Genomic DNA, 25,646 nt, shown 5'->3' on the forward strand with positions numbered 1-25,646 from the left:
CGACATTGGTCACAAACATAGAAAGAGAGTGAAAATATCTGAAAAAGAAAAGAGATCAAACAGCTTACAGGCATTTTAATTATTAACGGCAGTGTAAAGGCACACAAATCACTACTCAACCTGCTACATTTACTGATAGTCCTGCACTTGTTTTTGTTTTGTTTGGGATTTAGATGAGTATTTAGGTACGAGGGGTCGTTTTTTAGACAATGCAAAGTGTGTGGGACTCTCTGCTTTCTGATTGTATAACCACGTCAAGAATTAAAACAAAACTTAACATAAACTATAACCAAACTACATAAACCTACATACCCTACCTTGATAATTTGGGAGTTTTGATATGGTTCACAATGGTTCAGAGCTTGACATTAAATCATTGTCTTTAAAAATATAACGTTTTTTGTTGTTGTTTCATGTTATTTATTAATTTCGTCATGTCTGCACTTGAATCAGTCAGTAAAAATAGCCAAGAGCTTATACCTTTTAGTTGCTTATTTTAAGCCCTATTTCTGTGTTTAGATTAGTCTTATTTAGATCTAGACCTACAGAAACATGCTCAAATTAGGTATTGATTTTACTTGGTGTTATTCACTACACTCATTTTAAAATCAACTCTCAGGATCCAAAGAGCCCTTTTTGCATTGTGTCACTTCCCCCGAGGAAAGTGCCATAAGCATGCGCACTAGCCGCGGGAAAACCTACTTTTGAAGACGTGTCAGAGAAGCTTTCACGTCCTGGAGACAGTGTGGAATGTTTCTAAGCCAGAGTTTCCCAAACAGGGGTACGAGGACCCCTGGCACTTGAGCTCTTTGCTCGGGGTACTTAGTTGGAATCTGGAACCTTAGATAAAAAAAAAGAAAAAAAAAAGAAGAAGCTGGAATTTCAACATTACTTTCAAAGGAAAATTGAATTTGAGAGTATTTTGAGCTTTATTTTGAACATAACACTGTATTAAATACAGAATAGGTTCAGTGGATCACTTTGTAAAAGTTTTGGCAGGAGGGCGCACTCTGTGTGTAAATGAATGACTCAAGGGGTACGCAAGACAAAAAAGGTTGGGAATCACTGCTCTAAGCGATCATCCAATGGGGTCTGGTGCGTAATTTCAAAATATTAATTTATTAACAGGAGATATGCTGGACTGTTCCTAGGCTTTCACAGAAATGGGAAAGACAAAAACACTGCATCGAGAGAAAAACTTGGACGTGTGATGACACATGAAAAGAGTGTTTCCAATCAAAAAGCACTTTGGACTGAGTTGTAAATATGATATATACGGTAAGAAAAACTGACACTGACATTGACATCTATAGTTTAGGCCTATACCAACTGGTCAAAGAGTCTCGTAGGATTAAATCATATTGTGTTTGCCAAAATGAAAACACCTGCATTTGACTGGTTGGATGTGGTAATTTCAGAACTCGGAGATGAACATTCAATTATAGTAAAATAGTGACGAAAATGATTGTCTAATGACAAAAAATGAAATACTACAGTGAAACATTAAAAAAATATAAGAGCACCGTGGGAGATTGTGCATTTTTTGAAAACTGAAAAGGAGGAACCTACTAAAATGTACTTATATGAAATAGTTATTTTTAATTTGTTCCCGGTACATGGGAAGGCTATATTGAGACATTTACCTCAGGAAATCACAAGTAACAGTAATAATTCTGCCACAAACTGTGTTTTAGAGAAGATCGGAAAAGTTTGTCTATTGATGTGCAAATGACATTCTTCTCTTCTGGAAAAAGCAATACAACACAGTAGCAGACAAATTGGATATTGGGTTACTTGCTACATTATGTTTACCCAAAATGAGAGGTATTGCTTCCAGGAACAGTATTTAACAAAAAACAAACTGGTGGTTAATCACACAACATTATAAAAATAATAATTTTCATCAATTAATCAATCAAGTAAGTTACAATACAGCATATGTAATACGAGCAGTTTCTCTTCAAATAATTGTAGTGTATTATTCAAATAAGATTCCTCATTTTAAATGTATTTACACAGGGGAAAAAAAATCATACTTGACATGAGTGAAAATGTAAAAAGAATAATACAATTCATATTTTAGTTCCTTCAGACAACAGACTGAAGTGCATTTCCAGTACAGAGGACCCATAATGTTTGTTTCAGGTAAAGGGCAACATAGACGCAGATTAATAAATAAGTAGCATCAGCGTCTTCGAACTTTCCTCTGTTATTTAAAAAAACATTTATCATTTTTAATGTGTCAAACATACAGATACAATGCAAAACTCATTGTTTGAGTAGGTTTTATAAAGTAGCACCAAAATAATATATGAGAACTATTCAATATGTCTTATGCTTCTTTTCTGTGACCTGAAAATATCATCACATCTGCCTCTGATTTGGAGACACATCTCCAGCATCTGTACAACACTGTTTATTCAACACGTATGGGTTCAAGGGTCTGCCCCGTTTCTGACAACCATGTGCCACATTTGAAAAGCCAATACCATTTATTATAAACATCATTATTTATTGAAAATAAAATATTTTATTATTCAAATACAATTACAATTTATTTTTTAACATTTTTGCTTTAGCACAAAAAATACATAAGCGCAATATAAGCTTAACACAAGCCAACAATGTTATCAAATGATATGTTTAAAGTAAGCAATAATGCATTTTAAATATGATAACTTATTTTTTAACATAAAACATTTTTAATTATGTAAGACAATCATTTGCTCTATATTTACTTTTTGTGCAGGTGCTATGGTAAGTGGCATTAGGTGTCAGTAGCTCTGGGACAGACCTCACAGAGAAAAAACAGGCAACACAAACCACCCCTATCATCAGTGTTAGGAAGCGGTTTGAAGGCGTCTTGAAAAGTGTGTTGCTGCTTATGAAAGAAACACATTAACTGAGGCAGTGACATTGTGCTTAGGGGACGGGACAACTACGGTATTCTTTTTCCTCTAGAAAAATACTCTTTTCTCAAAACTAAATCTTTGTTACATTTTTTCTCAACTGTTGAAAAACCTTAGACATTCAAACAATACAATCATGGCACAAATATGTACATGATATTTGTCTATACGACGATCATTTTCATACTGATAAACCGTTTTAGTGCACAACATGCCAAATTTGGATACAACAAAAACAATAGATATGCAATCATAATGGTAACAGTTAAGACAGATCTGTCAAATTACTGACACAAAAAAACAGCAACAGTACATGTGAGAACAGAAGTCGATGTAAAACTATTAAACATACAAACACTCAAATATAGCCATTTGAGACATACAGGAAAAGAAACTGGTCAAATTCACAGGTAAAGAACATATACTTGCTCTACAAGATTAGCCCATTTTTTCCTGGTCTTTTGGTTTAGACCTGGATTTGCACTTTCATCACAACAACCTCAATAAAGAAAGAAATAAACAGGCCCGGTGTCTCTGAGCAGGGCACTCAACAATAATTCACCCGTCTCATCCTGCTGGGACAACAGACGAGGAAAGAGACCACTGGGCCCAATTTTTAGAGGTTGTCTCAATAAGTTGTCTTCGTGAAAAGCATTCGTTCACATCGTGATCATGAGCAATTAGGCTGGAATAAGAGCTGGTGTGCGGCAAAATCAACAAGTTCGCCATCCTTAATGTAACAAACGGACATTTACTTTTGTTAATATGCACATTGGCTCTGTGGTGTGGAGGTCTTTTTAACGAGGTTTCCCCTCTTAACGTTTTGCAAAAGCATGACACGTTTGTTTTATTTGGCTCCTGGTGTTTTCATTTGGTTTCACAATTCAGATGAAGGATGTCATCCTTTTTCAAAGGCATTTCCTTAGGCAGGCATGAAGCTTTCTCTGTCTTCCTTCATCATCCAGCACTTCTTTGTGTGAACATTGAATATTGGCTCAGCTGAAGACAGCAGCTGCCATCTTGGATTTGTGTCTTTGTGCAGAGTGGAAATCCATTTCACTAAGGATGAATCTACTGCAGCATGGTTCTCCAAGCAGCTCTTTTGGAAGTTGTATCCCAGTCCTTTTGCGAGAAGTTGGAAAAAGGCGCGTTAGTTGGCTCAGCATTCACTCAAGCTCCCAAGGGCTGGAAGGTGTCTTCGGGCTCTCAGGGGGCGAAGACTTTGAAGACAGGGAAAACACACACAGAAGAAACAAAGATGGGTAGAGATGGATCGCAAGGTAGGTAGACAGGCGGAAGAATTAAAAGTACAAGGTGATGCTTCCAAGTCCAAGCAAATGGAAAAGCAGAGGGAAGTTGAGCAGATGAAGATTTAGCAGTAAATGTGGGGGATCACATTGTCCCTCTAAGAACAACTGGGCCAAGTATCCGTTGACCCTATTTTATATTTGTGCAGATACAATCAGCGAGAGAAAACGGCAGTAGTAGAAGATGAAAGATGAAAACAAAAGCGCTGGAAAGGGCCAGTCAACAGAGGGAACAAGACAGGGGCACTGGTGCTTAATAAAGATCTTTATAAATTCTGTGTATGCTGGCAGAGTTCTATGGGTGCACATAAGATTATCAAGTGCATCGATAGCTGATTAAAAGTGTGAAGTAATGTTTTGCTATAAGTGTATGGGGGGGTCGTTGTGTTATCTGTCTGGTGTGTGTTTATCTGTAAATTGCAACCCTTTGAGAGGTAAAATAATACTTTTTAATCAAAACAGTGAGTGAGTTTAAGTACTAGACACTTGCCTCACTGTGTTTGTATTAGTACAGTATGTGTGTGCGTGTCCGCAGTCAAAGTGCCAGCAGTGAGGGTGAGTTCAGGGAATCAGATGACTGCTCGCTACTGCTGTTCCGCTGGTTGGCACTGACCCCGCAGGCTCCCTCTGGGTAGGTGAACACAAATGAAGATGTGTATGAGGTGTTGTAGCCAATGGCCGCACCGTCATGGTTACCACCACCACTGTCACTGGTCATAAGGCATGGCCCACCAGGTGCTGGCTCGCTTGAGCCATAGAAAGAACTAGAAAACTCTACCTCCTGCATTAGTCCTGGCTGAGGCGCTTGCTGCACTTGCTGCTGCTGGACTGCAGGCTGGGAGAGTGCCGAGGCTGGATGGGTGGAGTAGGCAGGGGGCAGATAGAATGAGTCCTCCTTCACGGCCAAACCCACAATGGACACAGGGGGCTGTAGGGTGTGAGTGGGCAGCTGTGTTGAGCTTTGTGACGGCTGCTCCTGGTAGACCATCTTACAGTTGGCCTGATGGGCCACCAGCACAAACTCCAGACGCTCCTTCTCCTTCTGTAGCTCAGAGATCTCTGCCTCCAGTTCTGCCTTCTCTTCCTCCAAAATGTCTGTCTCCTGTAAGCAAGTACAGAGATCAGAAAGGTTTTACACATATTATTTTAGAGGGGTTCAGTGGTGGAAAAGTTTTCTTTTGAGAATTGGGGAGGAAGGGAAGTCTTCTGTAGTCCGGTAGAAAGTATTTTTTAGGCCTATGTGTAGTACTTAGGGAGGTAGATGGTAGATATTAAAACATGGCTCACCGATTGAAGTCTGTCTGTCAGTTCTCTTCGTCGGTTTCTGCATTTGGCCGCAGCTAATTTATTTCTTTCTCTTCGTACACGTCTCTTCTCCTCTTCTTCAGGTGTTAACTATTTTGAAATAGAGTGGGAAGATTATCATTCACTGTTGTGTTGCATTATTTGCATTAGTAGTAGCTACATGAACAAATACACTTCCTAGAATCTATATTTCTTCTATGTTTAACTTGAATCTAGTATCTATGGCTCTGACCTACATAAAATGTTAGCAAATTCCAGAAATGAAATCCTGGTTAAATATATATATATATTTTGTAAATGTCACAATTTTAATATAATTATTATTATTATTATAAAATAATTAACAATTAGATATAAAGTCTAACTATTGAACATAGCCAAAACAGCTTACAAAACAAGACACAAGCACACACACTTACTAACACCCCAACATCTCCATCTTCACTCACAGACTCGTCTCGTGTGCGGCGGCTGCGGGCTCTAGACTGGCGGATTGGGCCTGGGGCTGGCCCAGGAGTGTCTGAACTCAAAGGGGTCATTGCAGAAGCTGAGGAATAACTTGTGCCGGGCAGATCATATGGGTCAACCAATGACACTGGCTGTGTCATAGTGGACGTGGCTGTGGATGCACTCTGTCCAGAGGCCTGAGAGGAGATGAGGGTTGGCTGTACCATCCACTGCAGGTCTTGACTAGTGGTGATGGCAGTCACTGTGGGCACAAACGAACCTGGCATCTCACCTCCTACACTTGTCCCTGGCCCACTGCCCACAATGCTCAAGCCAGCTCCAGCTGACAGACACTCCTGAGCAAAGGAAATATTCAGAAATTACTATCTTGAATTGAAGATTATTTGTGTAGGCCCTTCAACAAAATATTTGGATAAAGTCATCATAACTACTTTTAAAACTTTTAATACAATGTAACATGCCAGGACAACCGAGAGCTCACATTGACTGAATCTTTAAATCTGTATAATGTCATAGGCATATGTAAGGTGCAGTTGAAATAGAACCATGGGGGCAGGACAAGAGCTCTAAAAGCAGCTCAGACTGAACCACAACCAATGTGATTCTGAACCAATCGTCTTCCATTGTCATTGTTCTCCTCCTTCTTCCTCCTCCCCCGTCACGCCTCCGGTGTTCCCCTTGGCAACGCGACGTAGCTCTCCAAAATAGACGCATTTACGTCACGTCAGGCCTGTGAGAGAAGCGCGCGGCGAGGGGGCGGGGCCAGGGCACTGACGTAGGAGAGTTCCAGGAGTCATCCGTTTGCGGCGTGTTGTGAACACCACGTTCAATACGCGTGCACCATGCCGGCTTTTCTCAGGCAACAGGTCATTGCTGAGTCTAGACTGCTACACTGGTGACTAGTAACTGTCTTATTAAAACGACTGCTGCGGTAAATCTAAACCGCAATAGTATAACCTATTAGCGGAGCAACATACAGTAGCTACAGCCTAATACATGTGTAAGAAAGTGATGTAGTGATGTGGGGAATCCTACCTGTGGGGCACTGGTTGTTGTTGTCGGGCTCCCGAAAGAGTCCACGGAGGAAAGATACTGGGACTCTATAGACGGTGATGAACTCCCACGGGATCCGCTATCGGGTTCGCCGGGGAAACCTTGGTACATCTCCCCGGGGGGACCTGTGGCGACCGAGCAGAGCGTAGCGTCACCTGCACATCAGGGTAGCGGCACACACGAGAGGTTACTTTAGAAGACGTGTACTGCGGGGGGAAACGGGAGTGTTGTTAGCGGTAAAACAGTGGTGCGAACATTACTTTACGCCTGTTTCACTACTAAAGGTTTATGTCATTCACAAACATATCTAGCCTTACTATGAAGTTGTCATTTTAGTGGAAAAGTGCATTGGTCCGGTCATCATGAACTCACCGTTAAATGTGTTGCTATATCCCGGGGAGATGCTCTTGGTTTCTCTCCAAAAAAGTTGCATGAAGAAATTTAATCCACTTCCAAGCGTTTAGAAAAAGTACACCCTGTTTTCTGCTCGCTTCAAAGGTGCCGCCCGGCGAAGATCAAGCGCATGGTAATAGATCCATGTAAAATGTGTCCACAGTCCGTTAATATTACGGTCTTGCAGCTGATCTTGTCTTATGAATGAACGATCCTCCTCATGCAACCAAGAGTCTACACTTGGGTCCCGCCTTCGGAGTTCCGGCTTTGGTGACGTACATGCCCATATTTGTCCTTAGTAGCTATGTGTTGTGTTTGGTATCCTTGGTGACGTTGAGGGAATCCCTCTCCCACTGAAACGGACCAGAAGCGCCTCACCAGTGGATAATAATAGTTGTTTTACTATCATGAGATATTTCTAACCACCTATTTTGGATTTTTTTCAGTTTTTTTTAGGAAACTTTAATGTGGCGCGTAAGCTATTTTAAAAAAAATATGATAGGCCTATTTAGAATCTGCTTACATATGGAGGGTACGCACATGTTGTCATATCTTTGTGGCAAAATGTGTTTGTGTGGCACGATTGGGTTATAACAATTGGTATTAGGATTTATTTGGATTATTAGGATTATTAGGATTATTAGGATCCACTCAGTTTGGAATGATTATGGTTCCACTTAGAATGAAAATTATGCATAGACTTCCTTCTCTGCCCTATGCCAAGTGAAGTGTTCTTTTGTGTTATGCTGGCTATTGTCTTTCAGCCTGCTTATAGTCGGCCTACTTATAGTTGTGGGCTATAGCATTACTTATAGGCCTAGTATGGTCTAATTTATAATGGCGGAATATGGGAAAGATGGTTGTATTACTGTTGCGTGTGTCCAAATGCGGCCATGTAAGCCTGGCCTGACTGTGATTGGGGCCAATATCTTTCTAGAGCTCCTTTGTAACAACATCCAGATGTCGTCACCCCGGGACGGAATCCCGTCAGGGTAGACCCAGGCAAGGAGGGAAATCCTGCAGAAAAGTTTCTCAAGACACGCCCTCGGGGTTGCCGTGATCTGGGAGGTTCTTATCGAGTGTGGCTCGTTTGGACACCTTTTTTATGCATAGATATGGTGACAGATAGGCTACAGTTTTTCCTACAATCTGAGTCCTATAAGTGTAGAGATGTTGGCTAAACAGTGTATTTTTTGGGCAGTGGGCACTTGTGACGGAAATGAGTGCCAGCCAGCAAATTGCAAACCTCTCACGCTGTATAGTAAGTGATTCACTGAGCTCCATACGAAGGAATCTGGGAGGCTGGCTTTGGTTTAGGGGCTGCTCGGCTCAAATTGAATCCTCAGTGAACACAGGATGCGTTTATCTGCTTGTGATGTCAAACAATGTCATGGGCGGACATGCTAGTTCGGGATACAGTCTCCATGTGTGAAAAGGCGTGAGCAAGAAGGGAGTTGAGGATAAGTTGTTAGTCAGCGCTACATCAACGTCAGAGGCGATCGGCGGAGGACGTTGTGTCCCGTTCGAGGCGCCGTTACCGATGTTGCGCCGCTAAAACGGAGTGACTAACCCTGTCTATGTAAGTTTTACACGAAAAATGACTGAATGCATGAACATAAATGGGCTAATAATGTGATGATGGTGATGATGATGATGTGATAGGCGAGAGTCAAGACCGGCCTCACGTTAGAATAGGTAAAGCCAACACTAATGAAAGAGCAACTACAGTCAACTTCATGTCCGTTAAATCCTGAATCGTTGTAACTGTTGACAGAGGTTCGTTTTGGTTGTTTTAAACGTGTACGGTACAGCCACATCTGTACAGTCTGTAGCGTTCAGTCTCCATAGTTACGACAGGACGTATAAACTGTTGTGCCGCCTAGCAACCGGTTTCCTTGGTTACTGGTTCCTCCAGTTACACACAATATGTCTTCCGGGTTGTTATGTGTCGGGAAAGTTTGGCAAACAAAAATGCAGCGATTGTTGTTGAAGCGCAAATACAGAAACCTAAGGCAATATGTTTCCACGCGTATTTTCCTCAAGAGAATTGGCGCGATTTTTCTACGTTTGTTTTTAACAATGTCACTTTTTTTTTCTGATTTTCGCCAAACGCGAGGTGTCGGGTTTGACTTTGTGGTACTTGCGGAGGCTATATTTTACTATGTCATGTTTGTAGCGCTTTTATATAGTGCAACTGACCTATAAGCGCATTTGTCATAAGCTCAGTTTTGAAACAAAAGCTGTTTTTTTTTAGTCTTAGCCTAAACCGCGACCAACTTTGTGAAGTCCAGTTAAAGGCTGAGCTTGACTTGTGTTGTTGGCACTCGGAGCCCATATTTCTAATGTTTATTTATATAACTTGTGATGGTCTGGGTGCAGAAATATGTGATTTGCTTTGTTTTGCTTGCCTGCCCTGTCTCTTAGCGTATTTTCGGGAAGTCACTAACTTCTGTGTGCTCTAGAGGCCAGCCCCTCTTTCCCTTTGGAAGGCGGGCCATGTTTGCCTGTTCTCCTGCCCAAAATATTGTTACCAAGCAACTGTTGGGCCGGCCCACTTCAGGCTGCTCTTGTTTACACTGCTTCTGGCTTCATATCCTCAACAACATAACTTTCTGGCTGTCCCGTCTGACTTGACTGACTTGGCGCATTGTTTCACATTCAATCTGCAAATATTGATTTTGTATATACTTGACAACATTTTACCCCTACAAAAAAAAAAATGCTGTATGACTTTGTAGGTCCCTCCCCATTTTGGTTCAGACTTACAATTTACAAAAAAAAGATTGTAACATTACCTATAGGTGCATTTTTTTGCCATATCTTTCAAATACACCTAAGCTGTAATGGAGCTCAACAGTACAGGCTCCTCCCTCGTGTCGGAACTAAACATCCCATTCAAAATAAGGGTTGTAAAGAACAATAGCAGAAAGTTCTTCAAACATTTTGCAGTATTTTCAAGTATTTGGTAATGTGTTTTTCTTGGATAATAGCGCCATGGTCAGTAGTTATTACACACTGTAGCTGATTGGCTTCTGTAGTAGTAGCCTGTTTGAATTTTCAAAGTCTATGGGATTTTTGAATGGAATTTTTACTTATGACACACACACACCATAACAGTTTTATGCCGGTTTTGGTCTCTTCCTTTTAGTTTTAGTTTAGTTTAGTTTGTTTATTTGAGCAACAGATGCATACAGGTATAGTAATATACATATAACATACAGAATTTTTCACAACATAAGAGGTATTAGTGCTGCTCAAAGGGAGTAGGAAGAAGTTAGTTCTAACTTATAAGGCCCTACCCCTCCTTTCAGACTTACACAACTTAAACTACTGCTCACGGCACAATATTTTTAATGTATAATTAGGCTTTAACCATGGTCTCTTCCTTCTCCTTCTCACATGTTGGCCACAGTGTCTAATGAAGAAAGTTACCCATAATCCCTTTTACCTTTTCAATGCCCATACAATACATACAATTAAGTAATACAACAATATAAGTTCAGAGAGAGGCAGAAAACATATAATGGCTTTGAATATTGATAAAATAAAGTTTTATTGAACGCTGGTAGAGAAGGGTTCAGTCGTCCTCTGTAATTGTAGTTGAGAGAAATAGATGTTTAAATGGTTTTACAGTAATGAACCACTCACCCATTCACTCTCTCCTTCATACACCAATGTGCACAGACACTGGAGGCAAGTTGTTTAAACAATTGCGGCTAAAAAAGAGATTCTAAATCTCAGTGGGACTTTCTAACGTTGGTGAAATAAAATAAAGGCATGATCTATTTCTTTATCACTCTTCTCTGATGCCCTTTGTGCGTCTCTATGTTGTCATTTCTGATGAAGTATCACATTAGAATTTTGGGCTGCAGACGTCAGTTTTGATGAGCAGACCTCTTTGTGGATGGCTCTATTGTGTCATACTGCTGCATGGGAGTCAGATGCCTGAAGTCTGATGCTGTCAGTGGGCTCAGTATTCCACAGCTCTGTGTGACTCAAGCAGTGTCAGTCCTGACCTCCTTTAAGCATTTATAGAGAGGCTCCGAGCCAAAAGTAGCCAGCAGAGAGGGCAAAAGTGCTATAGAGGGAGAGGAAAGGGTTAGGAACTGCATATTATTGTGTTTTTCCTCAGATTGGTTAATATCCAATATCATTTAAATTGCATATGACGCATTAGACACCATTTTTTGCTAAAACACTTATTATATTACATTTTGCAAACTGTACCCAGCTTTCTTTAGTGTGACATGTTTCGTGATGTTTATAGTTTCTCTTCTTATTGGACACTGACAGGAAGTGACATAGATGGAGGCAAACAATTTTAGCCTGTTGCCGTGACAACCATGTTATATCAATGAGAAATCAGTGGAGCTGCTGTGGACCTTTACCTCTATCTATGTCACTTCCTGTCAGTAGATTAAAAATTCAAATAAATATCACTATTCTTCCCAACATTTCTTCACTAAACTGCTGCTTCATTATTTATTATTTATTATTACTTAAAACAGATCATTAGTCATGTATCTAAATATTTTCATAAGCATTAAAATCTGTCATGTGACGTTAACGAAAATGTGTTTTTTATGTCTTGATTATAATTGTTTTGCCCCGCTGTATAATTAAAAAAATAGCTCTAACTGTGATTTACTATAGTGCTTTAATTCTATCTCGTTTGCCTTTTCTCCCAACCCTCCCTTTCCTCGGCCCTGTTCTTACATAAGGGCTGCCCTATTTTTTCAGGGACCATTAAGATGTGGGAATACATTGTGTGGGTGAGAAGGGCTGGCGGCAGACGCAGTTTTGAATGGAGCTGGAGGTAGATACGGGGGGTAGGACGTCAACAACACGTGTCCCTTTCTTCCCCTTACCTTGCCGGCTGTGCCCACACACTGCACCCGCTCAACAGTTACTCACCGCTCCCGGTGCTCCCACTGCCTGACGAACCATTGTTGGCAATCTATATCACCTTTCCCCAAACCCTTCGACTTCCTGTCATCTATTAACTGTGTTTGGAGCTTCTTTGAGAAGAAATTGATCAGTCTCCCCAACATAGATACAGTACATAAATCATATACATCCTTTCACACATATTTAAGGCTATAAATGATTTGGCAGATGCATCTTAAGTTAAGAGGTTTTGTTATTTTTTATTCTCTGTGATTCTGTCACCCCATATTGATATCTTAAAAAGTCATCATTGTTGTTTGCTTGTTTGTTTGTTTGTTAGTTTTTTTTAAAGCCACACTGTGCAGAATTTTACCAAATAAATATAATTGAAATACAAGCATTTATTTAATGAAAGACATTTTCATCATTGAAATACAGTATACCTCATGAATATACAAACAAACATGTGCTTTTGTTGTGAGCAGCTCACCTTTCCTATAAGACATGACTGCAACATTACGGGAGGGGGAGATGTTGAGTAAAGTCAGTGGAATTTGAGGACTACACAGTGTGCCTTTAAGTTAGATATGATAACATACGTCTCTTTCACTTCAATATTTATACAATACCTACTCTGTGTGTGTGTGTGTGTGTGTGTGTGTGTGTGCGTGTGTGTGTGTGTGTGTGTGTGTGTGTGTGTGTGTGTGTGCGTGTGTGCGTGTGTGTGTGAAGTTTGTATATTTTGTAGTTTCTGAAATAATTCGATTTGATATGTTTTTTTTGTAGCAAAATTACAGTTTGACCAGCTGTTTCTTCTTAATTGTTTTCCCAAAATAAATCAACTTTTACTTATTGTGGAGTGCTAAGTGCAAATGGCATGATTCAATGTTAAGAATGAAAATAGGACAGACATAACAAAATATATAACTTAACTGATCAGACGGTGAGATAACAAACTTGTAGGGCATGTACTTCTTTACTGAAATGTATATTTAATGATTATTTAACTTTGAAAATGTGATCACAAGTTGCTCAGACCTCGAAAACAAAGACTACAGCGCAAAGAGTAGCCTACAACTTAGATTGTGGATGTGGAAAAGCTCATGTGGAAAAGCTGGTGTTGGTGCACTGAGGTTTAATGTCTTAATTGGTGCATCAGACATAATTTTCTTCAATCTGAAAGGACGAATCCTTCCAGAGAATTGATGTCTTCTATTGTAAAATTATGTTTGTTGAAATTATTGAAGAATTTTCACATTTTAAATATTTGGCAGGACGTAAATGTAAAAACCCTGAATCCTATGCTTTATAGCTCCAGTATTCCATTTTGAGCTTGTCAAACTTTTGTGTTTTGAAAAGGCCAGTATTTTGGTCTGACATGTTTTTTTATTGTTATTATTATTTAACAGATTAAAAAACAAAACATACCTACTTTAAACTCACTATTAGGCTCACTGTAATATCAACAACAACTACACGAAGTTCAAAGCAAATCCGAGCTGGTCAGACAGGATGTTTTCAAAAACCTGTTTTTTTGGCACGGAACTCCTTAAGTGTCTTGCTTAAGGGAGAAATTAAACCATGCACTGGTCTGAGCTGGGAACAAAACCCTTACTTTTAGATCTAGGGATGAACACTTTAACCATCAAGCCACTGTAGCCTATAAGAGTTTGCTAAAACAAACACTCAGATCACGTGCAGTCAGACCTGTTTTTACCTAAAGACCTTAGATTCCTCAGGTATGTTTAACTTCTTTGCTCAAAGGTTGCAGATTTCCTTCATCCTGAACTGTTGCTAATGGATTAGTACTTTGTCATAACTTTAAAATTCACCTTAAATCTTCAATCTAATTTTCATTTAGCACAAAATCTTCCATATACCTTTGCAAATACCGCACTATTTTAGTTGTTTCCGGAAAAGACATTAAGAAATTATTTCTGACTTCATTAAAATCTGTGGAGGAGAGGTGTTGCTCTATAGATGCAAATGTTGCTCTTTGCGTCCTATTTTTTCACACCATTCCACATCCTGTAAATAAACACGCACCATAAATATGTGCTATGCCAACACATCTTTAAATACCCCAGCTCTGACGACTGCGATAGTACTGCTCATCAAATTTATGCGTGAGCAAGCCCAGGCTAAATCTGTAGCATCGGCTCCGACTTACGCAAGCCTCTGCCTGTCTATACAATTGCTCAAATCTCGCAGTTCTCAGAGCGTCCCAACCCTCCCCTGATATCCACCCCCACACTAGACACTACAACTCTGCCACTATTCCTGTAGCAGCCCCCGCCATCGTGGCACAAAAATACCAGCACCTCCAAGAACAGACGCCAAGCCTGTCAAAGCATCATCGCATCCCACCAGACAGCTGGAGGGTGAAGAGAGGACCAATGAGGAGAGGAGGAAGGGGACAGGTTTAGCTGGACTTACAGGTTCAGTTATTTAACAGCTTGTGCAGTTTGCAACAATGGGTAAAAGTGAAAGGCGATTTATGGAAATATAGGCCAAGTGAAGATGAGGATCCCGAATGAGATTTCCTCATTATTAAACGAGGTAACTCTTTCACAAAATGCAATACAAGAATTACAGCATTAGGCTAGATTATGCACCCTTTGTGATTGCCTGATAAAGTAAATACTAACACGTTTGTTCACTGGCCCAGAGGTTGCCGGTCTCATCCCAGCTCTGGACACTTCACCCACCGTCGCGGTCGGATGGGCCATTGGCACAGACTGACAGCCACACTTTCATTAGTCTACCTCAGGGCATCACAGAAAGCGGTGAGCGTATCAATAATGCACGAAATTGGTGCTAAATGACCATTATTATTATTTTTATTATTATTATTTTGACTTTTTTATTCAGTGCACTTTGGCCACTAAACTAATATTGACTGTGGTATTTAGTTCATAGGGAAAACTAACTAAAACGTTGAAAACCAAACAATAAAAAGGCAAGGCAAGTTTATTTTTAGAGCACAATTCATACACAAGGCAATTCAAAGTGCTTCACAGTTACATAAAATTACAACAAAGCAAATAAGATCAATCCAGAAAGGCTGTGTTGTGGCTGTACAGTGTTTGTTAGTCTTTGTAATGATAGTGTGGATGGAGAGGCCATGCTCTGAGAACTGTCAGAAATATACTGAGCTGGACTGACCCTGTCCCTGCTTCTCTCCTCGCTCTCTGTGCCACAGTGTGGATGGACTGTTGCTGAGGGCAACTTGTGTGTCCTCACCTGACGATGAACAGGAAGTGTGTGTGTGAGGGAAGGCTCTATTAATAGCATCATTGGTAGAAAAGGCCATTCGCTCTCTTATATCTGAATGTGTGAGCACCTTTGGGTATAACAGGATGATTGTGGATTCGGTCATTTGATGGAGGAACACTGTGTATGTGTGTGGGGGGGTTGTAGTGGAGGAGGGGGGTGATGTGTGTTGACGCTGTACGTGGCGTCATTGTGATAAGAATAGAGACGATGGTGCGTGTAGCTGTGCTGAGACATCACCCTCACACCCTCAGCGGGCCTACACTTCTCACTCTCACTGACTGACTACTTCATGATGTGTCCCGGCTGTGTGTAAACGAGTGGGGCAACCAGTCCTCTCCTGTTGTGCGACGACTACTGTGATGTCAAGGCTTCAGTCCGTTTTATAAGTTCAAAGACACATGACAGCTGTTGGAAGATTTTATTTATTTTTTATTTATGTTATGTAAAAGTCATAAAAGGCATTTTCCATTATAGCAGTGGTTCTCAACTTCAGCCAATGACATAAATGAATAATAATAGGTTACAGTTTTTTTAAGCCTATCAATCACTGCTTCAATTAAAATAACTCATAGAAGAAATACTGTATCAGTGTAATCTTACATTGCAGAATCATAGTAGAGATTTCAAAGTCAGAGTAGAGACTGGAGTACAATAATTTGATAGGAATAATAAGGGTCTCAAAGATATATCAAGTGAGAACCACTGTTTTAGAGGCACACAGGTCCGTTAGCATTAGAGCCGCTTCACTTTGCGATCCTCAGATGGCCAAGAACTGGAGCAGCCACTGTGAGGAGTGAGAGGACACATGAGGGACGAGAGCAGAACAAAGAGTACGAGCAAATAAAAGGCAGAGGAGGAGATAATGAATTTGTCACTCACGGCGTTAATGCCTCTGTCTTTTACGTCTTGGCTGGTCTCTGATTCATACAGAGCTGAAAGAAAGGAAATTACTACTTTGAGTCTCTCACAACGCTTTTTTCCCCCTGCTTTAACCCTTTAATAATAGCGGGGATTAAACTGAGTGCAGGGTCAGAGCAGGTCATTTGATAGTCAGTGTCCACTTCATTGAAAGATCTGCAGCCAATTGTGCAACATCAGCTCATTGTTTGGAGTGGTGTTTACACTTAGGAATAAAATGGAAACTACTTTGTACTAAACGGTACTGGAGAGAAGCTGAGGGTGTCCCAAACCATCCTAACAAAAAATATGTTAATATGTTCAATGAAGGGAAAAATACATGCTGAACCACTAACTAACTAATTTCACTTCCACAATATAATGTTTTTAAACCAGGAAGTTTAAAGTCCATTACCAAAAAGCTTGTTCAGCCTGGTCACACTGGCCACAAAGCAGTGGAAAGGCATTTGCAGCTCCCCAGAGGCAAACCTCTCACACAGTAGCTGTGCCACTTTGGTATCACACTGCATACCTGTCAGAAAAGAAAGGCCCAAAGTAACGCCAGGGCTATTTCATCGTCTTCGGTTTGCGCGCACACGTCCTTACCAACAGCTGTCAGTGCGTTTCTGAGTTCAAAGGGGCTCATGGTTCCAGAAGAATCCTCATCAAATCTGAAAAAGGTTTCCTAAAAGATAAGGTATCGTTAACATTTTGAGCTGCCCATTCACCTGCCACACCTCAACAGTGATGTACCTGTAGAGTGCGGAGGCTGGTCAGCACATTCTCTGCCTGTTTGCGATTCAGGCTGCCACGCCCTTTGGCCTGATGAAAGTGTTAGAGACACTAGCAAGTAAACGACATTGCTGAAATGATAATGCTGAAGTGTTGAGTTTGTTTTTATTATAGTACTGTGATTTTCAACGACTTGGGTATTTGTTTGCCTACCCTCAATCCAATTATTTTGTTATTATAGTCTCCAAGTAAACCTAACTATATTTCTAATCCATTGTAGTAACTCAACGAAAGCACAATTAACAAGTTCTAGGCATTTGTATCATTAAGCAGTTAGAGGAGGATACATCTTCCGCAAAGATGAGCTGTCTGCACGTTTCCACTGGGAGATGGTAGTCTTTATCGAGAACTGCAATGACAGAAAACAGAGCAGTGACTGAATATGACAAGAGCAACAGAAGTTCATTTTTAAAGTAACCTCAGTCATCACTTGTGACCCTTGTGCACATGCACTTCACCTCCATCTTGTGGACATTACTTGTATTACAGTCAGAGGTATCAAGTCAAAATATCAATGATAAAAAATCAGTCAAACCTGAGTTAAAGAGCATCCTTAGCTCCTTGGCATTCATTCTGTCATTCTGTTAACGCAGAAAAACATATTTTACTCTTCTCTATTACCACGTGATTTGAATAACTGAGAGAATTATATATATTTTTGTGTTCTTACACCACCAGCCATTTCATTATACGACTTCTCAACACGAGCATGGTCCTCTGGAGTGACAGGAAGTGCCATAACCTGATGAAATGATACAATACTTTTTTCTCACTCTTTTTTGTTAAATTACAGCGAATTACAGTTTATCTATATTGTCTTGTAAACTCACTTGCAGATAATCAGAGGAGCAAGTAAAATCCTGAGTCCTGAAATGTAATATTCATCACAAAAATATAAGGCCTCAATAATTTGTTACTGTAGCAAAATAACTAGTAAAAATAACAGTTTTCAGTGTATTATGTAGTACTTTGGTCAGTGACCTCACCCCAGAGTGTTCCCTGTTTTGGAGAATATGCGAATAAAGAACTCTCCTGGTTGGTTTGGTCTATAAGTCGAGGCCACAATGACGTAGTAACCTGGGTCCAAATGCACCTTTCTCCACACTCCCCTGTCAAACAGACAACATACTTACATTACTGATTTTAAAGGATTTCAAGCTGTGTAGGAGCTTAAAGACTTTTGACCTCTTAATTGAGCACATTTTCTCCAGTCCGACTTTACCCAAATCTAAAAGCTTCTTGAAAAAAAAAAAAAAGTCAAAATAGTGACAAGAATGAGACGTAAATGAGGATGAAAACATAGGGGAAAATCAAAACAGTAACAAAAAAGTGACAAAACAGTAAGTCTTAGTTTTAAGCTCTCCAGTTAAGAAGCATTTAGATTTGGGTAAAGCCAAACTGTAGAAAATGTGTTTGGTTAAGGTGGAGATTTTGTAATTCACCTTTGGCCTTTATATTTTCCAGATCGGGCAACCGGACGGGTTTTGGCAAAGAAGTAGCGGTCCAGACACTGACCCTGAAGCTGTAAGCAAAATTCCTTCCGTTCATAAACATATAATGCATTCAGAATCTTTAAATGTTCTAAAAGTCTATAAGGGACTGACCTCATCGGGAATCTAAAAAACACAGGGACAAAGATGTAAATATTATTAAATTGTGTCATACATGGTACCAAAAATGTGAGGCGCTTCACCTTGTAGATGTGAAATGCAATGTAGCGGAAGTTGACTCTGTCCTTCAGCCTGCGGTCCTTCTGCAGCAGCTCCACCACCACGGTGCACTGCTTGGCTTTCTTCTCCTGTTTCTCTGTTATCTTGTTTTCTGTCACAGCACTGTCCTCCTCATCTTCCTCACCCTCTCCATCCTCCTCATCGTCGTCATCATCGTCTTTATCCAGGTCCTCTTCATTGAGGATTAACTCGTACTGGGGGTTCGTCCAGAAGGAGCCTACAAACACAAACACACCAGGTAATCCTATTATTGAATGCCCTTCACGCAGAAATATGTATGGTATTGCATACGTCTGTATTTGCGGCTTCCTCCGGCTGAGCTGCCCGACACCCAGAACCCTTCATGTTCAGTGATGGTCCATGTGGACTCAGGAGCAGACACTCCGTCGATCAGGTCCGGATTGACACTGCACAGCTCCACTATGTTAAAAAAGCGGCTGAAGTCCTTTGCGCTTATCCTGAACAGAAGAAATGTGTGAAATATGTGGGCCAGAAACAGTACTTGTAGCTTTGGAAAATAACATAAATAACAACCAGAACTCTCCATCTTCAGTCTTTTTAAGTTCGACTCTTTGCTTCTCAGCTTCATCAACACCGTCCCACTCTTTGCTTCTGTTATCATTATATAAGAAGTAAAAAGTCAGCAGGTGTAAAGCCATTCACATGCCCTCAAACTATATTCACTCTCACTTATCACTCCACGGCCCCCGATATTCAACAAAACCCCAAGGATTTCTCAGCTTGAACAGCAAAGTCTCATCAGCGCCTTTCTGCACCTGGAGAAACAGAGCAAACATATTCTTAGCCAATAACCATCACCTATCTTCGTCTTGAACTGTATAACTTTGATGTTTTCTTTTTGTATTAAATGATGTTTGGTTGTAGCCTAGATGCTTTTAGCTCTGTTTGACAAAGTGGCATGCAAATAGAGCCAACTTATCATCCCACAGCAAAAAAATACGGTTGCTTTATTTTAATTGTTTAGTGCACTGCTTCATCTTGTACCACATGTACAAAGGACCAGCATTATTCTGTAGGCAATAGTTTTGAATTGTATGGGGCTCTTTGAAGGTGTATATTTAATTCAGAGTCATTGGGGTGTATAGGTCTCATTCTGGTCATGTTTACTTTTTCAATTCTTATTTGTTAAATTATTTTTACTTTTCACAGATGCACATGATGCAACAGAAAGTGGGAGAGAGAGATCAGCTGAGAATCAACCTTTGCTTTTACAGGTAAGCCGTGATAAGACACACTATCCTAAACTGAACACATATTAAACAGGGACATTTTTCTGAAGGTAATTTAATTGTATCACTGAAGACAATGAAATACCTTGTCAGTGTCAGTTATAGCATAGGCGTGACCCTTTATCAGCCCTTCATCTGTCACTTTTCCAACTTCCATGTAGCTGCTTGCCTAAAACCCAGATATTATTTTAATAGATCTTGGTGCACAACAAAAGATTTTATCAGACTTGAACGTGAACAACCTCGATGAAGCAGCTCAGGAGACTGCCTCGGGACAGGGCACTCGTTAGCTGCCTCCAAAACACTGGGGGTGTTCGAGACAAGACGGGACGGGAGTACGCGATTCCCCCGGTGAAATCCTCCATCCCTTCTGAAATGTTGCCCCCCTTCAGACATCCGTAAGACCCCATGAGCCTGCACACGAGAGGTCAAACATTTGGATATGATCGTTGAATTATTAAACAGGAAGAGACAGCAGACATTGCAATTAAAAAGCATATGCTTGCACTTACTTGGCATAGGCCTTCTCCACCAGGGCGCTCCAGAACTCATTGCGAGTGTGAGAGTAGCTGAAGAGCAGACGGCCTTGGCGCACTGGCAGCCGGTCATCCACCACCACTTCCACCCACTCACCATACTGCCAGAACTGAGCAGGGACAGGCAGAAAGGCAAGCCGTAGTCACATATACACTGGACACTGGCAACAGCATGATCTATCAGAACCTAAAGGGCTCAAAAATTAACCTAGAAGCGCACAACCGATAAAAATGCTTAAGAATTACAATTAAATGGCATTTTCTCACAAGCCAAAGCATATTCAATACACTGAAGGAGGACAACTAATTTCATTTCACCACTAGTAAAAGAAAAATTGGGTGCAGGGAATTTAAAGAGGTGGCCCATCATTAGTTTTCTCCGATTTTATACAAAGACTAGTGCGTGATCTCATCTTATGTACCCAAGTTCAGTTGAGCTTGATTGACAGGCGGATTAACCAGTCAGAAAAACGCTGTCCAGTTTACGTGAGTTCAGTATTTTAGCATTTTTACATGATTGTTGTTTCCAATACTTGCCAAAGGTAAGGTGTAAATCTATTGAAAAGGGCTGTGCGGCAGTTAGAGAACAGGCATGCTACAGCTGTTTGTACATGTTAAAACTGCACTCCATCGACTCACAGCGGAGTCCCTTCCTCAGCTTCCCCCTGCGAGTCTAGTCATGTTCTATTTTCAGAAAGAGAAAGAAAAGAAAGAACATACTCTAAGGAAAAGCTATCAAATATTGTGCATCGTTGTGTCATGAGCAGCTAATGATGTCTGAGCATGTGGGAGCAATCAAAGTATTATTGATAAAAATCTTTTAACAGTAGTGAGAGCATCCTTCAGCACCTAATAAGGATAAGTTGATATTACCTGATATTACAAATGCCTCAATGTGTTTTCACAGGTACGCATGACTAACACTGTTTTAGAGAGGGTGGGTGCGGATTAATTAAGTATTGTTTCTTCATTGTGTGGAAATATGCATTGGCTGAAGCTAGAAATGAGTCCCCTTTGAAGTCCTCAGTTACAGAACAGTCCTACATCAGCGCAACATGCAGTTATTCCAACAGCTGTTTTCTCAAAGTCTGTGCATGTAGGAATTATCTACTTAACTCTCAGATTTAAGTGTTTGTAAAATGGAAGGACTGCACAATATGTGAGATAATAGTAATATTCTATAACTGTCTCAATTATTGCAGTAATATATTGCTGCTATATTTTACTAAATCATTTCAACACAGTCCAATTACCACTTAAATTAGCTATTTGTTTATTCATCAAATTGTTTCATTTCAAGTCTGAAATGGAACCAAACTTGTAAAAACGGAAAGAGACATTCAGCAAACTACAAGACTAGGCTCCACCAGATCTAAGTCACCTTTTTATACATTGTGGCTTTATGGTTATTGCGTCTGTATTTTAATACTGATACTTTGGCCATTTTTTAGTGCAGCCCAATAATATAGCATTTGTCTTCTGTCAAACAGATATATGCCTAGTTATTGGCACGGACCTTGAAGTGAAAGATACCAGCATAGGGCTTGGACAGGCTCTGGTTTGGTGGCACCACTTTGACAAAGAGCTTGGGATGCATCGTCAGACAGGACAGGGCAGCCAGTAACCAGCAGTTCCCTGAAAACAAAGCAACACACAAGTTTATAGGTTTTAATCATTTAACTACATCATAAATCTTTAGTCTCACGAAAGAATATTGCCCAAGACTAACAAAACACTTTGTATGATGTTTGTGCAAAGGGTTATTAATCACCAACAAAGGGGGACATTTGCAGTTGATTCCAGAAATCCCACTGAAGGAGCAAAAGAATGTGTTTGGGAAACAGACTTAATAAGTTTGTTGTGCACTATGTCCATGATGTTCTTAGCCTCAAGCCTAAAGCACATCTGAGCACCCCCCAGTGTAGACAGTACCACTCCCATGAAGTCATTGCTTTGCTTTAAACGCAGATCCCCTGTGTTTCATGGCACAGGCATCTTCCTCTCAATCCCCAAACATAAGGACCTGATCAGTGTGAATCAGCTTTTAACTGCTTTCGGATGGTGCACTGAATCAGGACTTTGAGTGATGTATCCCAGAGAAAGAATAAAACAAACACAAAGGTCTTCAGCCATACTCACCAAGTTGGCCCTGGCAGATGTCTGTGGTCCCAGTGGTGCCCTCCACAAACACTGCAGTCTTAGTTATTTCCTATTGGAAGAAACATTAGTTCAAGTGCAATTATAGGGTTATGCCTCTTAGGTTGACTACTTCAGAAATGATTGTTGTACTGAGTTAGAAGCAGATGTGACACATTGAAAGCTTCTTGTTGATCCTAGTACACACATTTTCATTTCTTCCATCCCTCCCCATTTCATTTGTATGCAACAATAGGCCTTTCCTGAGTAGCTTACCCAATGCTGGTTGAAGCTGGGGAAAGTTTGAACATTGTGTTGCTGCTACTACTGTGCTACAACACAGCACGAGAATTGTCACTTTGTCATGTTTTTCTCTTGAGAGACTATTTTACGTGAACTGGACCACACCTTGCAAGTGAAGTGTTGACGAAATGCTACCTTCACTGTAAACTCGAGGCTTTGGAACTGACAACGCAGAAAAGGCTTTGCATTTGGCAACTCAGCATCAAAGTAATTATTATTATTGACGGGTGATTCTCTTACCATTGGCCGTAGCCACTTGATCGCCTTTTTGGGGTCGGGGTCGTCTGGTATCCCGAGGGACTTTGGCTCCGCGGGGAACGCCGGGTCCGAGAAGAGCTCCCCGGACGCGAGGCATGTCTCCAGTAGAGTGTTGTACTCCTGGCTTTTGAACTTCAGCGGGTTGTTTATGGAGCCCAGCGTAGCCTCGCCATCTGCCGTCATGTTGAAGAAGAGAAGGAGGAAGGTCTGCACAGTGGATGGAGCATGAAGGGAGCAGCCAGAGCTTAAATAGTCCCACACACCCACTGCTCATGGTCAGGTATGCGCGGCCCCGGGGTCCACACGCGCAGTAATGACACGCTGCCTACTAACAACTGTTCATCTCGCAATTTACAGCCAGCGTGGACATCTTCAAAGTTAAAGCGAGCCTTTGAATTGTTGAGAAAACTGCCATCGACATATTTGAGAGTTCCTTTTCCATTTGGGTTTGTTTTTTGTTTATTCAAAAACTATCTTGAGTCCAGAGACACTGCCCACGTTCACTGAAGTGGCGCTGGCAGCATTGACTGTAAAAATAGTCCATGGGAGTCAATCAATCAATGCGTTTCCAGGGAATGATCTGTAGGAGGCGCAAATGTGCCTCAAACTTTGCTTAGTAGATCCATGCGACGTTTGGGTAAAAGACAGAGGCTGGATAGTTAAACGGATAAGCCGCTAGATGGCAGTGTTGTACAGCAAGAGCCTGGCTATTTCACTGATGGCTGTTCAATAATCTGTATGAGAGAGGAGGGGGAAAGCAATTTATTTTGTTACGCTCTGGCCTATATAAAAGTTTAAACAATACTATAGGCAAAGGCCTACATTCAGTTTACTTTGGATGCAGGCTACATTTATGTAACCATGTCTGTCAGTCAGGTGACAAATTTAGGATAGGCATAAGTAATATGATTAAAACAGAGGAAGTGTATAGTTTTCAAGAAACCGCTTATAGCAGAAGTGTGGCACTAACAGTAAAATGAGAAAGTCCTTTTCATTTTCAACCTAATTGTCTCTGATGTGTTAGTGTTGCTGGGGTAGGCTATTGATCGTGATGTTTTGTAGGCCAAAGCTGAAGTTGACAAATCACAATCTTTTGTTCCATCCAACTATTGTTATAAAAGAAATCAAGCATAATGTTTTTTGATTGACCATGACAAGGAACCAAGTTGCCATTGCTGGCACCTTCAGCTTATGTGACTCCAAACTACATTGACTGGTTCTGCAAATGTTAAGAGGTATTTGTGGGATGTACTGGAAAAAACATATTCAATGGACAGGGCTTTAGGATTCAGGAATAACCTCATGGATCTACTGCTCACATTTTGGTGCCAGATGCCACAGCACCCAGAGGTCAGAGTCCAGACCGTATCTGTTCAGGTCCAGACCTCAATATTCAATTTGGCGAGAGAAAAGTATTTTTTTGTTCTAAAGATGCTTAGTTTATCTGCACAGTATGTTGGCCTTCGATTGTATTTGTCACATTATTTGTTTTTAGTCATTCTCTCACTCACAACGTTGTGGTAGTGGAAAGCTGCTCTGGGGCTTGGTTATACTCAACAGTATCCGTTGTTGTCCCCGAATGGGAAATTTGTCCCCTGCATTTGACCATCCTTCAATGCCGCTGGAGTGACCCGCAAGGAGCAGTGGTGACGGCAGTACTGTGCCCGGGGACCCATCTCCAGATGTAGGGCCAGGCTGATGGTCGGAATCACCTGTCTGGAGGATTAACCTTTTATACATGTTTTTTAGTGGTAGGGGAGACCGGAGTGCCTGGAGGAAACCTACGCAGACACTAGGAGAACATGCAAACTCCACACAGAAAGGCCCCATCCAGGTGAGAATCATTAAAAAAAAAGCTATAGCAAAATTTATGATTTATATATATTTTTTTTTTTCATTATTATTTGTTAATTCTAATTCCTTATTATTCATATATCATTAAACATGAACAGGTTTAACCATCTATTTTTCATGAAGTGGTTATATTTTCTTGTCTGAAATGCACAAAAACAGATTTTTTTTAACATACTACATGTGAACTGGATAATTATTTATTTAAAGCCACACAGTGTAACATTTTACTCAATAAATAGAACAAAATACAAGCATTTTTTTTATTACACACATTTTTGTTGATGAAACATCT

At 40.6% G+C, this 25,646-nt stretch overlaps 2 protein-coding genes and 1 long non-coding RNA gene across 10 annotated transcripts; 1 reads left to right on the top strand and 2 right to left on the bottom strand.

Annotated features, from left to right (window-relative positions):
* Positions 1-952: 952 nt before the first annotated feature.
* On the bottom strand, positions 953-7,625 carry fosb (FBJ murine osteosarcoma viral oncogene homolog B). Of its 8 annotated transcripts, none has more exons than XM_079572427.1 (6): positions 7,415-7,625; positions 7,025-7,197; positions 5,935-6,324; positions 5,504-5,611; positions 4,995-5,318; positions 953-4,031 (listed from the first exon to the last, which is right to left on the bottom strand). In XM_079572427.1, exons 1-6 carry the CDS (start codon positions 7,473-7,475, stop codon positions 3,981-3,983), a joined length of 1,107 nt encoding a protein of 368 aa, XP_079428553.1. In that variant the 5' UTR covers positions 7,476-7,625; the 3' UTR covers positions 953-3,980. The 8 variants fall into 8 exon arrangements, with proteins under 8 accessions (XP_079428553.1, XP_079428552.1, XP_079428551.1 ...); XM_079572426.1 differs by having other exon boundaries at positions 953-4,129; XM_079572425.1 differs by lacking the exon at positions 953-4,031 and adding an exon at positions 4,548-4,843.
* Positions 7,626-8,735: 1,110 nt separating this feature from the next.
* LOC306964704 lies at positions 8,736-20,304 on the top strand. Its single transcript, XR_013792993.1, has 4 exons — positions 8,736-9,014; positions 18,752-18,811; positions 19,118-19,255; positions 20,188-20,304. It is a non-coding gene; the product is annotated as an uncharacterized lncRNA (long non-coding RNA).
* capn12 (calpain 12) lies at positions 16,243-24,030 on the bottom strand. Its single transcript, XM_079558801.1, has 21 exons — positions 23,483-24,030; positions 22,943-23,012; positions 22,320-22,438; positions 20,780-20,913; positions 20,510-20,681; positions 20,353-20,436; positions 19,708-19,793; positions 19,552-19,629; positions 19,309-19,475; positions 18,960-19,234; positions 18,730-18,809; positions 18,274-18,396; positions 18,118-18,154; positions 17,958-18,029; positions 17,823-17,868; positions 17,575-17,636; positions 17,249-17,317; positions 17,102-17,180; positions 16,911-17,027; positions 16,478-16,530; positions 16,243-16,382 (listed from the first exon to the last, which is right to left on the bottom strand). Exons 1-21 carry the CDS (start codon positions 23,681-23,683, stop codon positions 16,356-16,358), a joined length of 2,151 nt encoding a protein of 716 aa, XP_079414927.1. The 5' UTR covers positions 23,684-24,030; the 3' UTR covers positions 16,243-16,355.
* Positions 24,031-25,646: the final 1,616 nt, after the last annotated feature.

This window comes from Gobius niger, assembly GCF_951799975.1.
Source record: "Gobius niger genome assembly, chromosome: 1".
NCBI classification, from domain to species: Eukaryota; Metazoa; Chordata; class Actinopteri; order Gobiiformes; family Gobiidae; genus Gobius; species Gobius niger.